The 15113-nt window shown below is 41.5% G+C and overlaps 1 protein-coding gene across 4 annotated transcripts; it reads left to right on the top strand.

The window, feature by feature from the left end:
* The first annotated feature begins 1239 nt into the window (after positions 1-1239).
* On the top strand, positions 1240-13191 carry rhbdl2 (rhomboid, veinlet-like 2 (Drosophila)). Of its 4 annotated transcripts, none has more exons than XM_021595363.2 (8): positions 1240-1349; positions 2704-2958; positions 6329-6477; positions 10205-10317; positions 10721-10821; positions 10924-10984; positions 11112-11173; positions 11934-13191. In XM_021595363.2, the coding sequence occupies exons 2-8, from the start codon at positions 2722-2724 to the stop codon at positions 12108-12110; spliced, it is 900 nt and encodes a 299-aa protein (XP_021451038.1). In that variant the 5' UTR covers positions 1240-1349; positions 2704-2721; the 3' UTR covers positions 12111-13191. The 4 variants fall into 4 exon arrangements, with proteins under 4 accessions (XP_021451038.1, XP_021451021.1, XP_021451027.1 ...); XM_021595346.2 differs by having other exon boundaries at positions 1349-1476; XM_021595352.2 differs by lacking the exon at positions 1240-1349 and adding an exon at positions 1356-1695.
* Positions 13192-15113: the final 1922 nt, after the last annotated feature.

Here is a 15113-nt window from a genome sequence, read left to right on the forward strand (position 1 = left end):
TAAAATGGTTTCCCTCAATTACTTTTTTGTTATGCATTCAGTTGAACAAACTGTTATAACCAACTGTTTTGGTAAATGCATGACAAAGTTAGTCTTTTGTCAAAGGAAGGTTCATTTGTGCAGTACATGTGCTTTAAGGTTGCATAACCCCCTTGAATTCAGTAAATTTAAGACTGTTATAGTGCATTCCGTAAATAATTCAGACCCCTTTTCCCACATTTCGTTACTTTGCAGCCTTATTCTGAAATGGATGACATTTGCATTTTTGAAGCATGGTTGTGGCAGCATCATGCTGTGGGGATGTTTTTCAGCGAATGGGAGACCTGTCTGGATCGAGGGGACGGCTCCCTTAATGAAGTTCCTTGATTGAAAACCTGCTCCAGTGTGCTCAGGACCTCAGACTGGGGTGAAGGTTCGCCTTCCAACAGGACAATGACCCTAAGCACACAGCCAAGACAATGCAGGAGTGACTTCAGGACAAGTCTCTGAATGTCCTTGAGTGGCCCAGCCAGAGCCCGGACTTGAACCCGATCGAACATGGCTGGAGAGACCAGAAAATCGCTGTGCAGCTCACCATCCAACCTTACAGCGCTTGAGAAGAATGAGAGATTCCCCAATTATAGGTGTGCCAAGCTTGTAATGTCATCCCAAGAAGACTTGAGGCTATAATCACTGCCAAAGGTGCTTCAACAAAGTACTAAGTAAATGGTTTGAATACTTATGTAAATGTGATTTTACCTGTTTATTTTCTTTGTCATTACTATTACATTATTATTATTGTGTGTAGCTGGGGGGGGGCAATTTAATCAATTTGATTAAATTGTATGTAACAGTGGAAAAAGTCTAGGTCTGAATTCTTTCTGAATGACTAGTTAACTCTTGTAACAATGTCTAATTTAACACTACTTCCCCCCCATGGGCACTTATGAAGATCTGAGAGGATTGTTGTATATGTGAAAATCAACAAGCAGACCAATAAATTCAGTACATGTAAAACGTGTTTTTTGAGGCGAGTCATTATTATGGGTATTCTTTTGTAATGGTCTCTTACACCCTCTACTGGTACAACTCGTATTGTGCAGAAATGGGATGCTTGGCAGTACAGCAGTCTTTTCCTTCGGAATAATTGAAATATGTTGACACCAGAGTCGTTGATTGTCTGTGGTTCACGAAACAACGATGCATATCACTATTTTTATGACCAGTTGTTGATGGACATTATGCAGGTAAAATGCCTAGTTAAATAAGGGTATTTTATATATATATATATATATATATATATATAAATGGGGACCTCCAGCCAAAGCCCATGACGACATCACCTATATCAGGTGTTACCGGAAGCGCAGGTAAGTTGTTGCAAAATGCCTGCCAAGTTTGCGCTACATTCAATTTTTTAGATTTGCTTTTCAAGTAGTGCCGCTTCAGAGGTTTGCTTGGAAAAAGGAAGTTCCGCTGCAGGAAAAGCTAAGCCAGGTCTATAATTATCTCAAGTCATTTATCAGAATAGACCGTCATTTTCCCAAATGTGCAGTTGTGAGGATTTTACACGCCTTGGAATGTCCGGACTGTTTTAGAATTGCGTGAAAATATAAAAACAAAAGTATTTGAGAACTTCCACAATTTATGTATTTTAAGATGCTAGTGGAAACGTTGAGTTGAATAATTTTTCACGGCAGCGCTTTCAGTCCGTACGTAAGTTACTTCTAAACTTTATAAATACCATTGCATTCTATATAGGCCTACAGAGTAAAGCCGCTGTTATTATGGAAAATGTGCAGACCAACTTCTGTACTGAATGGGACATGAGTGTGTGTGGGTTAAGTTTACATAGGCTCATGGTTCATATATAGGTAAACTGAAAAAAATCCAGGTAATCGAAAAGGGGTTTAGGGAAATTCACGTGTATTGCCCGCGCTTCTATTTATTTCATTCATATTGACCCTACAGTGGCAGACTCCAAAGTAGCCCAATATATCAGCCATTGATGTGTTTGGCCAGGGTTACCTAATGAGCCGTCCGAATTTATTTCCCCGCTTAAGTTTTCGGAGAAAATAAACATATATATTAGTAAAACCTTTTTTTGGGGAAAACCCAAGTATTCCCACACATATAGATGCATATGTGATTGTATCTCAATGTAATCAAGGTTTCAAATTGTTTTTGCCAAATTCTATATCTGTTTGGGATTCATGCGGTAAGTTTTCTGGCCCCCGAAAGCATCCGCTCTGTGTTGCGTAACTGCTCTAATTGTCCCCAGAGACAACAATTTTACACATCAAAGCCGAACTTTACATGTTTATCACAGTATCAAATACCTCACTAATGTGTCGTTAACCCTTTTATCTACTCAACCCGTAATTCAGAAGCCAATATCTCACCCTTAGTTTTGTTAATCTGACGTAAACCCAACCCATTTAACACAACATACACTCTAACAAATCAATTACGGTTCCTTTGAAAGGCGAAACCCTGACCTTTATGGTTTTAGTCCAAATAAATCCTCCGCCTATGGTGTAGTTTTCCAGACACCGATTAAGTAAAATCTAATCAGTGTCTAGGAAACCAGCCCTCATTGTATGTCTATCGACACATACTAAAAAGACATTGACATACTTTCATAGGGAATGCATGATCTAAAATGGAGAAATGTAGCATGTTCTTCCTGTCAATTCATTTGATTCATCCACTTTATTTGTCTAGGCTACAATCTGAGGAGTGATGGACAGAGACATTGAAGAGCAGGACCCCCTCGCCGTAGACCCTGTTGACCGAGATGGGAGACGGATGGGGGATACGGGAGGTGATGATGACGGGAATAGGAAGGTTGGATGCTGTGAGAGGTTCCATCGCTCCATCTCCAAGTGGATGCTTCCGGAAGAACTCCACGAACAGTACCTGGAGCGAGCCAACTGCTGCCCCCCTCCCATCTTCATCATCCTCATCAGCATCGGAGAGGTGAGGGTTGATACGCATCATACTAATGGCAGCACAGCACTGACAACAAGTAGTCTCTAATGCATCTGCATACGTTATGATGATTGTGTTATACCTGGGTGAATTTTCAATTTTAGGAAATGCTCTGGACGTAGTATTTAAAGAGAGAGGTGCAGCTGATATTGTACCTCCACCATGGTTCATTTTAAAATAAATGCTGAAAATAAGGTCTGGGTAAACACAGGCTTAGGAGATCTTATACGTTTTGCTCTATGAGATAATCTTTATCCGCTAACGCCACTTTTGTCTGAATTTTGAAGCCTATAAAGCACAAAGGCTTTATAAGTAATAAAGGTCATGTTAACTGACTGATATCTCATTAGAACAAAAAGTATAAACTCTCCTAAGCCTGTGTTAACCTCCGACCTTATTTTCGATGTTTATGTCCAAAACCCTATTCTTTCCCCATTAATTTTCCCCATAGGAATGGCTGAACAAACCAGAGGTAACAGATTTCTGTTTTTTTAGGACTACAAGCTGGCGAGCTCTATTAAAATGGCTCAACATTGGTATTTGTGTATTCAAACACTGAGTTTGGATGCGGCTACGGTCTGAACTGTAGAGCTCTTGTACCTGACATTCCTCTCTCTCCTTCTGCTGTGGGAGGTCTCGGCCAGCTTCTCCATCTCAATGTCTGAATTCATCCAAGGTTCTTAGAGCACTCCATAGACCTATGCGTTGGCTCAATGAAAATAGAGTGAGCACAATTGACATTGGGACCAGGGTTTAAGGAATGTGTTTTTACAGTTTTTTTTGATTGCTAAACGACAGTGGGCACAACTGGAGTCACATGTGCAAAACTCTAACTACAGTCTGCACTACCAACAGTCACCTGAGCTAAACAGTTCACATCACCTGCAAAACTCATTCCAAGCAACACAACTCTTAACACATGGCTCAAAACACGCTCAGTGCAGCCAAACACTATGCACAACCCTCACTGAGATAACACACACTGTCACTCAGAACACACTGAGAGTAAAAACACTAGCATCAAACACCAATACAGAAAATACAAACTTTTCATCATTACAGTTTGAACAATTTCAGTGACTTCATACAAAGTACTATTTTCTTCAAAGAAAAGAGTGACATTCTTTCACATGATTTATAATTTTTTTTAGAACATAACAATTATTTAAGGTAAATGAAAATTAGCAGTTTGCTTCAATAATTTACGAAATTACAGTAATGAGAAAAAAAAGGTAGAAACTAAAAGTACATACTGTAATTCAAACAAATAATTGAGGGGCTAATCCTGCCTCTCTCTAGCATCAATCAGGCCACAGGTTTTCTTCAACATCACATCTAATGTTTTCTCTTGCCATGCACCTGGGGAAGAACCTTCTGGAGTGCCTTATCCATCCCTGGCAGTCCTCTGGACTCGTGTCCTCACATCCGGCACGCATGGCTTCCAAAAGAGACATTTGGTCATGTGGGTGGTGACCAAACACTTTCCACCTCCAGGCAGAGAAAAACTCCTCTATTGGGTTGAGGAAGGGTGAATATGCAGGCAGGTACAAAACCATACATCTGTGATGTGCTGCAAACCAATCTGTGACAGCTGCAGAGTGGTGAAAAGCAACGTTATCGCAAACTATGACAAAAACTTGGGGGTTTCTTACTGGCTCCCCCTGTTCTGCTGGCACTAGCTGAGCATAGAGCTGTTCTAGGAAAGCTATAAGCCTTTCTGTGTTGTATGGGCCAATGAGTGGTGTGTTGAGAAGCAAACCATCATTGGCCATTGCAGCACACATGGTGATATTTCCCCCCCTTTGGCCTGGAACCTCCACAGTGGCCCTTTGACCTATAACATTCCTTCCTCTGCGCTGTGTTTTGGCAAGGTTAAATCCAGCTTCATCGATAAATACAAATGAATGTGGTCTTTCCAGTGCTTCCACCTCCATTACTCTCTGTAAAACAGTAAGTGCACAGTTTTACTGTAGAAATGCTAGTGTTTTTTTTTACTGTAAATATTTTGTATAGCTGTGTACGTAACCTCAGTCGTCTTACCTGGACATATTGGTATCTTTGCTCTTTTACCCGTTCACTGTTTCTCTCGAACGGTACAGTGTATAACTGTTTCATTGTAACTTGGTGTTTCTTTAGGACTCGAGCAATAGTTGTTGTGCTGACAGAATTAACATTTTCAAATATATCATTATCAGCCAGCACTCTATCTTGAATCTCCCGCAGTTTTATTGCATTGTCGACAACAACCATGTCAACAATAGCATTTTCCTGCGCATCTGAAAATATTTTTCCTCTTCCCCCTGTTGGGGGCAGCCTTTGGGTCCTGTTGTAAAAATACATTTTCGGGTCAAACTTACTGTAATATATATCTGTGTAAATATTCTATAATTGCAATACAAAATAGATTCCTGTAATGTTTTCATTTACTGTAAGGATGTAACTCTCAACTGTTTGCATGATGGAAAATTCGCATTACAGATGCCACTGTGGATCTTTGCAGATTGGGTTGCACCCTCAACCCTGCCTCTCTCAATGAGAGACCATGGTTCACGACATGGTCTATAAGTGTAGCCCTTATTTCATCTGAAATAACAGCTCTTTGTCTTCCTCCACGCACCCATCTTCCTTGTTCCATTTCCAAAATGAGTCTTTCTGAGCTCTACCTATATATACTGTAATATGTGTGTGTTCACTAACAAGTCTAAAACAAGACACCTGCTTAGCCTTTCAGCTGAAATTGCAATCAGCAGTGTTTGAAAGGCACAAGGCTGAAATCTATTCCGTTTTGAATGTGTGGTTCACAGTTTTGACAGCAGTGTGTTAGCATTTGAACAAAGTGCTGTAAATCCACAGTGTTGTGCAGGTTGTGGTTAAAGTCATGGGATAAGTGTGTAGAGTTTTGAAAACTGTGTTCAAGCAATGAAAAACGAACTAGAGTTTGGTCCACGTGAACTGCTGCTGTGCAGACTGTAGTTAGAGTTTTGCACATGTGACTCCAGTTGTGTCCACTGTCGTTTAGCAATCGAAAAAAACTGTAATCATACACAACTGTACACTTTGTCCATGACATTTCACTGATATTGTAGTAGTATGGTGAGCTTGTTATGGCAGAATCCTTGAGATGTGGGTTTTTATGTTAAAGGTGAAGTGAGTGGAAAAATGTGCCTTGTTTCCATTGTGTTTTATCAGTTTGAAACATGTTTGTATGCTGCTGTAATGGTCTGCTCTGCCCATACTGCAAACCCTTTATGAAAGGCTGACGAATGGCTACATTTTTAAAGCAACTGTTTTAGCCTTTCAGGACCCCTCCTGTCATTATGTAACTAGTCACTGATCTACCCTGTGTCTGTCTGGACAGTTAGCAGTGTTTATCTACTATGCGGTGTGGAAGCCCCAGAAGCAGTGGGTCACCCTGGGCGAGGGCATCTGGAACAGCCCTCTCTCCTACAAGTCTGACCGGCGGGAGGAGGCGTGGCGCTTTGTCTCCTACATGTTTGTCCACGCTGGGTAAGGGTCACCTCACCTCACACAGATGCCCAAGCCCACTGGAGATTCTCCATTGGCCAAACTTTTTAGTCAATCAAATTGATTTATAAAGCCCTTCTTACATTAGCTGATGTCACAAAGTGCTGCACAGAAACCCAGCCTAAAATCCCAAACTGCAAGCAATGCAGGTGAAGAAGCACGGTGGCTAGGAAAAACTCCCTAGAAAGGCTAGAACCTAGGAAGAATCCTAGAGAGGAACCAGGCTATGAGGGGTGGCCAGTCCTCTTCTGGCTGTGCCAGGTGGAGATTAAAACAGAACATGGCCAAGATGTTCAAATGTTCATAGATGACCAGCAGGGTCAAATAATAATAATCACAGTGGTTGTCAAGGGTGCAACAGGTCAGCACCTCAGGAGTAAATGTCAATTGCCTTTTCATCATTCAGAGTATCTCTACCGCTCCTGCTGTCTCTAGAGAGTTGAAAACAGCAGGTCTGGGACAAGTAGCACGTCCGGTGAACAGGTCAGGGTTCCATAGCCGAAGGCAGGACAGTTGAAACTGGAGCAGCAGCACGACCAGGTGGACTGGGGACAGCAAAGAGTCATCAGGCCAGGTAGTCCTGAGGCATGGTCCTAGGGCTCAGGTCCTCCGAGAGAGAGATAATTAGAGAGAGCATACTTAAATTCACCCAGGACACCGAATAAGAAAGGAGAAATACTCCAAATATAACAGACTGACCCTAGCCCCCCCAACACAAACTACTGCAGCATAAATATTGGATGCTGAGACAGGAGGTGTCGAGGGACACTGTGACCCCGTCCGACGATATCCGCGGACAGGGCCAAACAGGCAGGATATAACCCCACCCACTTTGCCAAAGCACAGCCCCCACACCACTAGAGGGATATCTTCAACCACCAACTTACCATCCTGAGACCAGGCTGAGTATAAAGATCTTCGCCACAAAGATCTTCGCCACGGCACAACCCAAGGGGGGAGGGGGCGCCAACCCGGATAGGAGGATCACGTCAGTGACTCAACCCACTCAAGTGACACACCCCTCCATGGAAGAGCACCAGTAAGCCAGTGACTCATCCCCTGTAATAGGTTTAGAGGCAGAGAATCCCAGTGAAGAGAGGGTAACCGGCCAGACAGAGACAGCAAGGGCGGTTCCTTGCTCCAGTGCCTTTCCGTTCACATTCACACTCCTGGGCCAGACTACACTCAATCATAATACCTACTGAGGAGATGAGTCTTCAATAAAGACTTAAAGGTTGAGACCGCGTCTGTGTCTCTCACATGGGTAGGCAGACCATTCCATAAAAACGGAGCTCTATAGGAGAAAGCCCTGCCTCCAGCTGTTTGCTTAGGAATTCTAGGGACAGTAAGGAGGCCTGCATCTTGTGACCGTAGCTTACATGTAGGTACGGCAGGGTCAAATCAAAAAGATAGGTAGGAGAAAGCCCATGTAATGCTTTGTAGGTTAGCAGTAAAACCTTGTAATCAGCCCTTGCCTTAACAGGAAGCCAGTGTAGAGAGGCTAGCACTGGAGTAATATGATTTTTTTGGTTCTAGTCAAGATTCTAGCAGCCGTGTTTAGCACTAACTGAAGATTATTTAGTGCTTTATCCAGGTCGCCGGAAAGTAGAGCATTGCAGTAGTCTAACCTAGAAGTGACAAAAGCCTGGATACATTTTTCTGCATCGTTTTTGGACCGAAAGTTTCTGATTTTTGCAATGTTACGTAGATGGAAAAAAGCTGTCCTTGAAACAGTCTTGATATGTTCATCAAAAGAGAGATCACGGTCCAGAGTAACTCGGAGGTCCTTCACAGTTTTATTTGAGATGACTGTACAACCATCAAGCTTAATTGTCAGATTCAACAGAAGAACTTTCTTTCTTGGGACCTAGAACAAGCATTTCTGTTTTGTCTGAGTTTAAAAGTAGAACATTTGCAGCCATCCACTTCCTTATGTCTGAAACACAGGCTTCCAGGGAGGACAATTTTGGGGCTTCACCATGTTTCATCGAAATGCACAGCTGTGTGTTATCCGCATTGCAGTGTAAGTTAAAATTATTTTTCTGAATGACATCACCAAGAGGTAAAATATATAGTGAAAACAATAGTGGTCCTAAAACGGAGCCTTGAGGAACACCGAAATTTACAGTTGATTTGTCGGAGGACAAACCATCCACAGAGACAAACTGATATCTTTCCCACAGAAAAGATCTCAACCAGGCCAGAACTTGTCCGTGTAGACCAATTTGGATTTCCAATCTCTCCAAAAGAATGTGGTGATCGATGGTATCAAAAGCAGCACTGAGGTCTTGGAGCACGAGGACAGATGCAGAGCCTCGGTCTGACGCCATTAAAAAATAATTTACCACCTTCACAAGTGCAGTCTCAGTGCTATGAGGGGGTCTAAAACCAGACTGAAGCATTTTGTATACATTGTTTGTCTTCAGGAAGGCAGTAAGTTGCAGTGCAACAGCTTTTTCATTTTTTTTTGTTGAGAAGAATGGAAGATTCGATATAGGCCGATAGTTTTTAATATTTTCTGGGTCAACTAATTATGTGACTTCTGAAGGTAAGTTGCTAAATTATATTAGGAGATACAATGATACAAACCCCCAAGAAATCAATTTTAATTCCATGTTATAAGGCAATAAAATAGACAAATTGCAAAGGGGGTGAATCCTTTCGCAAGCCACTGTACTTCTGGTGCATGACCTGTACTGTATTTGAATGGGCTTCAAGCTTATTTGATCAAATTCATGAAAATGTGGTAATTTAAGATATGTACAATTATATTCTTATTCATGGCTTAATTTACTTCAACCTGATGCCTTTTAATTAAGGTTTTGGATTGCATTTTTTCTCATATTTGGAAACCTTTATAAAAGGCATTGGGTAAAGGTTAATACAGTAAATCTACTAATATAATTTAGCAACTTAAAAGGACCCCATTTTCATGAATTTGACGACATTAGCTTGATGTCCATTCAAAATCGTTGCCCTTGAGTTGAATATGTTAGCTAGTTAGCTTGCCAGTGGGCTAAATTATGCTGTGGAATTTACCCCATAAGGAGTTTTTACCAGAAATAATTTGAGTATCTTCTCAGGTAAAATAATATTTTTAGGATGTGTTGAAATGTACTTTGCTTGCAAACATGGGAACAGGACGGGACCAAAGTTGTGGAAAGCTGAACTTTATCCATATACTCCACGATTTCGCGTCAATTTCGACCAATAAAAGCTGACTATAGCTTCTAGCCCCTGCTGGATTGGCTGTTGATGCTTGCTTTCTAGTTTTTCTAGCAGCCACATGAGGGCGACGCTAGCGTGGCTATCTGATTTAACGCTGATAGTGGAAATCCGCCTTGAGGCTATTAGCTACTACTAGCTTGAAAATATTGAATGCTAGAATGCACAGTTGTTTTCACTTTGGTTGGCAAGTTTACCAGCTGACACTAATGCTTCTGATATAATTTCTGTGGCTTCAATGATTTATGAACTTCTCTGACACTGGCCCCAGTGTACAAGTATCCTGGGGCAAAGAGGCTACTATTGTCGAAATAGTATCTAACTAGCTTGGATTTTAGCTAGTGTGTGCGTGCGTACTTCATAGATTGCAAGAACCCCTTTGCAATGACCAAGCTACCCCAGTGAAAAATTCCTGGCGCCACCAAAGTACTCCCAAGTCCCAACTCCCATGTCTCCATCTCCCCTCTGTCATCCTCCCCCACAGCGTGGAGCACATCCTGGGCAACCTGGTGATGCAGCTACTGCTGGGCATCCCGCTGGAGCTGGTCCACAAAGGCTTTGAAGTGGGCATGGTCTACATGGCAGGCGTCCTAGCAGGTGGGCATCCACATACACCCACCTTTTCCATTGACGTACAGTCAATTAGACACAGTTGTCTTCAAAGGTTTGTTATGACTGAATAAAGTTGCTTTTTAAGTTGACTCTGTTTTGGTTAGTGACATGAATAGTATAGCATTAGATTGGTTAACCAACACAATGTGCGCGACAGGTTGCCTTAGTTAATATTAGCTTGCTTGTTTACATACCACCTCCGGATTTTTCCTGATCATGACTGCACAATGCTAGCAACTCACAGCCACAGAGCTGTGTAGATGGTATTCACGTTTCACACTTAAGTCTGAAATTCTTTCGCTTCTCAAAAGTTAGTTTTCCTGTTTGGGTTTCATAGCTGAAATGTCTGTAATGCTATAGATGACCTTCTCATGCATGTTTTCTTCAGGCTCCCTGGCCAGCTCCATATTTGATCCTCTCAGTGCTCTGGTAGGGGCCTCTGGGGGGGTATATGCCCTCATAGGGGGATACTTCATGAATGCTGTTGTGGTGAGTTCTGGCTAACTGCTGATTCTACTATTTTAGCAGATTGTTTTTCTCTCTCTCATTATTTCCTTTTTCCTTCCTCTTGTGTTACACCCTGGCCTACAGAACTTCAGAGAGATGATTCCTGTCCTTGGAGTGTTTCGTATTGGAGTGATTGTAATTATTGGTAGGTCTCTTCTCAGATCCACTCTTCTTGTTTGCCCACCAGTGCCTCAAGGTTTACTGTTCCAGCAGCGCCCACGCCTCTGTGGTTGTATTTCAGTAGCTAAACGTTCAATGTTTTCTTTCTCAAGTCGGGACAGATGTCGGATTCGCCCTTTACAGAAGATTTCTAACTCACGACGTTGGCTTGAAGGTAAGACATTTTTTTTTTTTTTTTCGCATGCCCTTTCTCTTCTTAAAATGCTTGGCATTGAAATATTTCCCACAAACAGATAAGTATTGTTTCAGCAGAGAGCAATGCTTTTTTTTTAGAACAGTCTTTAGTTCACAGCTGGAGAGGCTCTTATGCGAAGTCCCTTAGACCAATATAACTGTGAATAGATCTGGCTTTTATCAGTGTATGCAAATAGAAAACTAGAGACAAAACAGTACCACCCAGCTGCATTATACAGGTTACAGTTACACAGGACTGACTAATATCTAAACCAGATTGCCCTCTACACACACTGTGTCACACACACAACCTGTCTGTTCCCCCTGAATTATTGCACCCAAACCATTCCTGTCACTAGAACTGAGTGTGATCCTTGATTCTGTTCTCTCTGCTTTAGAAGCTGAGAGCATGATAAGGGTTGCAGCTGTTTGTCTTTCCAGCAGCCTAACTGACTGGCCTATAGACTACTAATCTATCACCTGCTTCCCCTCTCTCATCTTGCATTTATTTCCTGTTTTCTTGGTCTTTGTGAGAAGTGCAGTTTCACATTCACTGGCTGCTTTCAAACTGGTCCTGCTAGTTTTACTGGCTGTCCACCCTTTGCATACTAACCACAGTGACAGGGCAGAGGGCACAGTGAGAGGGCAGAGGGCAGAGGGTAAGGCTGCAGCACAGCATGTCTTTGTTGGTTTGAAGGGAAAACGCGACTGAAATGAGACTCCACCCTGGTCTCCCTCAGGTCTCGTTTGTGGCGCACATCGGAGGAGGGGTGGCTGGGATGACCATTGGCTACGTGTTCTTCAGCGCCTACAACCAGAAGCTCCTGAAGGACCCGCGTTTCTGGCTCTGCATAGTCGGCTATGTAGTCTTCCTCTTGTTCGCTGTGCTCTTCAACATCTTCCTTTCCCCTGCATAATTCCACACTACACGAATGAATGCGTTTTGAATAACGGAAATAGGGCATTTCAGGGACTTGGAAGGTTATCCAAAAAATGTAAATCTCTACTGCAGGAGAGAAGAGATTTAAATGGAAAGAGGGACGCCCTGTTGCTGAAGTGTAGTATTACACACAGCACAAATTCTCTTTGTTACATGTTTATTTTAGTGATGTTGATAATGATCTGAACTCAATATATCTGTTTGTTGGTGTTACAGGTCTTTTTTTTTCATGATGTTTGTCCTGATTGGTCAGTGAGGTAGGACATTATTTCCCCAAGCAGGTCCTTTCCTCCAAGTTTTAGATTGGCCTACAAGTGAGTATTTTCAAGCCATCAGGAGCAGTGTAACATCTGTTGGTGACTGGAGTGTCAATTCATAAACAAGCCATGACAATGGCCCAATGCCAGGTTATTGTTTCACTTCCCTGTTGACAGGATGAGACGCTGTCTGCCAATAGTACATATCAATGTAAATCTGCTCACACATCCTTGGCTAAGCCTCTTTCAATGATAATTTATTGAACACATATTTTTAATTTGTTTTCCTCTTTCCTCTTCTACTTGCCAGCAGTTTGTAATTTGTCTGTTAGTCCTTTGGGTGTTTTAGGATGTTTGTGTACAGTGGAACAGTAGAGGGCAGCACTTTCCATTGTATATTAGGCATTTTCTATATCATTTCAATTGTACCAGTGTGTATTAGTCTACATAATCTTTTTAGTAAAATGAAAAGGCCTCAATTTAAGGCCATCTGGGTGGCACATTTTTATTGAAGATATCTTCAAATGTTTCTCCTAAACTTATTTGTGGTGATATTTGTTAGTTGGTATCTGAAACCAAATGGTGGTTAAAAAAAACAATACATACTTTAGGTATTTATGTAATTACAACTTTACCATGTACTTTCCAAGTAAATCTTAGGTAGATAGCATAACATTCCAAATGTAAATTACTTGTTTTTTATTTGAAGCTTTTTTTTTCTGCTTTTTAAAAAAAAAATCACCAGACTTGATACTGTATCTTCATCACTTTTACATTAAATAAATATTTTACATACATTTCCAAAATCCCTTCAGATCGTGTGTGTTGACAAAGCCATGCATAATCCAATCTCTGAAAATTATTAGATTGAGTTTTTGTTGTTTAAACTCTATTTGGTGTTATATGACTAATACGTTAATCTTGGCAAAACTATTTTAATTCATCTGGCCTTCAGCAAGCCAGACATGGGGGTTAGTGAATGGGTATGGAGCAGGATATTTGCTTGGCAGATGTCTGACCTGAACCAGGGTGCCAAGCAGCCTCGCTTCTATGGCTCTCATTAGCCGACAGTGGCTTTAAAAAAAAAAGACAATTGATCGTACCCCAATGACAGCCACCACTCTAGCCAGTTTATGTGGAACATTCCATAGATCCAGACTCGGAACATCAATACAGTGCCATTTATTTCATTGTGTGCTAGTTAGTGCTTGTTTGCTTTGTGGACACTTAAGCTATTGGGTAAGAGGGGTAATGAACTTCAGAAATACTGATGAATTAGTAATGGCCAAGTTGTCATTGCAAATAAGTATTACATTCACCAAACTGATTGAATCTAGGCTAAATAAAATCCTTAAACAAGGTTCACCTAATGTGAACCCCTGACTATAAATGTGTTTGAATCAGACTAATTTGGAAAGTGACTCAATCCCTCTAGTGTTGCCAAATGATTAGACTTGTATTCTAAAGAGAGACCATCTCAGGTGAATGGTATAGTCCGTCTATATTGGGTACCAGACTGTTCAATCCTAAACAATGTTAGCTCCTGTATTAAAGTAGAGTAAAGCAGAACCAGACTGGCACACCGTCTACCCAGCAATAATCCACCCAGGATTTGGGGTTAAGGTTTCGTACTGAGAACCAATATTTCCACATTTTCCCTTAGTTAGAGAATGACAATCTGGTTTACTCATCGTGGGGAGATACTAGTAGAAAATAATTGAATTTGGGTCAGTGGGTAAATGTAATTGATTATTCTGCCAAATTTAACATGAATGAGTGGCAGGTGCTTTGGAAAGCTAGAAAGTGTTTGAGAGAGACATTAGGGATAGCATTTGAAAGAATGTCTGTGTTCGAGTACTCTGATAAATGATTTTGAGTACTTCATATTAGTTTTAAGTTAAACAAGTTTGAAGGGGGAAAAATCCTGTATGCTATTGGTTGTTCCAATTACTGGTTGTTCTGAAAACAAAACATAATGTATTTTCACTGCACTTGATACACCACAAACTATAAACAGAGTTTGAAATTGTGGCAGTGCGCATACATTTAACCTGCTAAATATACTGAACAAAAATGGGAGGCAGGCCCACCCACTGGGGAGCCAGGACCTGCCAATCAGAATGGGTTTTTCCCCACAAATGGGCTTTATTACAAATGTAAATACTCCTCAGTTTCATCAGCTTTCTGGGTGGCTGGTATCAGACAATCCCTTAGGTGAAGAAGCCGGATGGGGGGTCCTAGGCTGGCCTGGTTACAAGTGGTCTGCGGTTGTGAGGCTGGTTGGACGTAATACCAAATTCTCTAAAGCGAAGTTGAGGCGGCTTATTTTAGGGAAAGGAACATCAAATTCTCTGGCAACAGCTCTGGTGGACAGTCCTGCTGTCAGCATGCCAAAACTTGAGACATCTGTAGCATTGTGTTGTGTGACAAAACTGCACATTTTAGAGCTGACTTTTATTGTCCCCAGCACAAGGTGCACCTCATGCTGTTTAATCAGTTTCTTGATATGCCACACCTGTCAGGTGGATGGATTATCTTGGCAAAGGAAAAATGCTCACAAACAAGGATGTAAAAAAAAATGTGTGCACAAAATGTGAGAGAAATGAGCTTTTTGTGCGTACGGAAACTTTGAGATCTGTTATTTCAGCTCATGAAAGATGGGACCAACACTTTACATGTTGCATTTATATTTTTGTTCAGTATAGTTACATTTTGTAAATTTA

This window comes from Oncorhynchus mykiss, chromosome 3, assembly GCF_013265735.2.
Source record: "Oncorhynchus mykiss isolate Arlee chromosome 3, USDA_OmykA_1.1, whole genome shotgun sequence".
Taxonomy (NCBI): Eukaryota; Metazoa; Chordata; class Actinopteri; order Salmoniformes; family Salmonidae; genus Oncorhynchus; species Oncorhynchus mykiss.

What these genes read in the sequence shown, in the direction of transcription:
- rhbdl2 (XM_021595363.2), top strand. Translation starts at nt 2,722, where the DNA reads ATGGACAGAGACATTGAAGAGCAGGACCCCCTCGCCGTAGACCCTGTT. An exon ending in ACTTCATGAATGCTGTTGTG is followed by an intron (nt 10,822 to 10,923) that starts GTGAGTTCTGGC and finishes CCTGGCCTACAG; the next exon opens with AACTTCAGAGAGATGATTCC. An exon ending in CTCACGACGTTGGCTTGAAG is followed by an intron (nt 11,174 to 11,933) that starts GTAAGACATTTT and finishes GGTCTCCCTCAG; the next exon opens with GTCTCGTTTGTGGCGCACAT.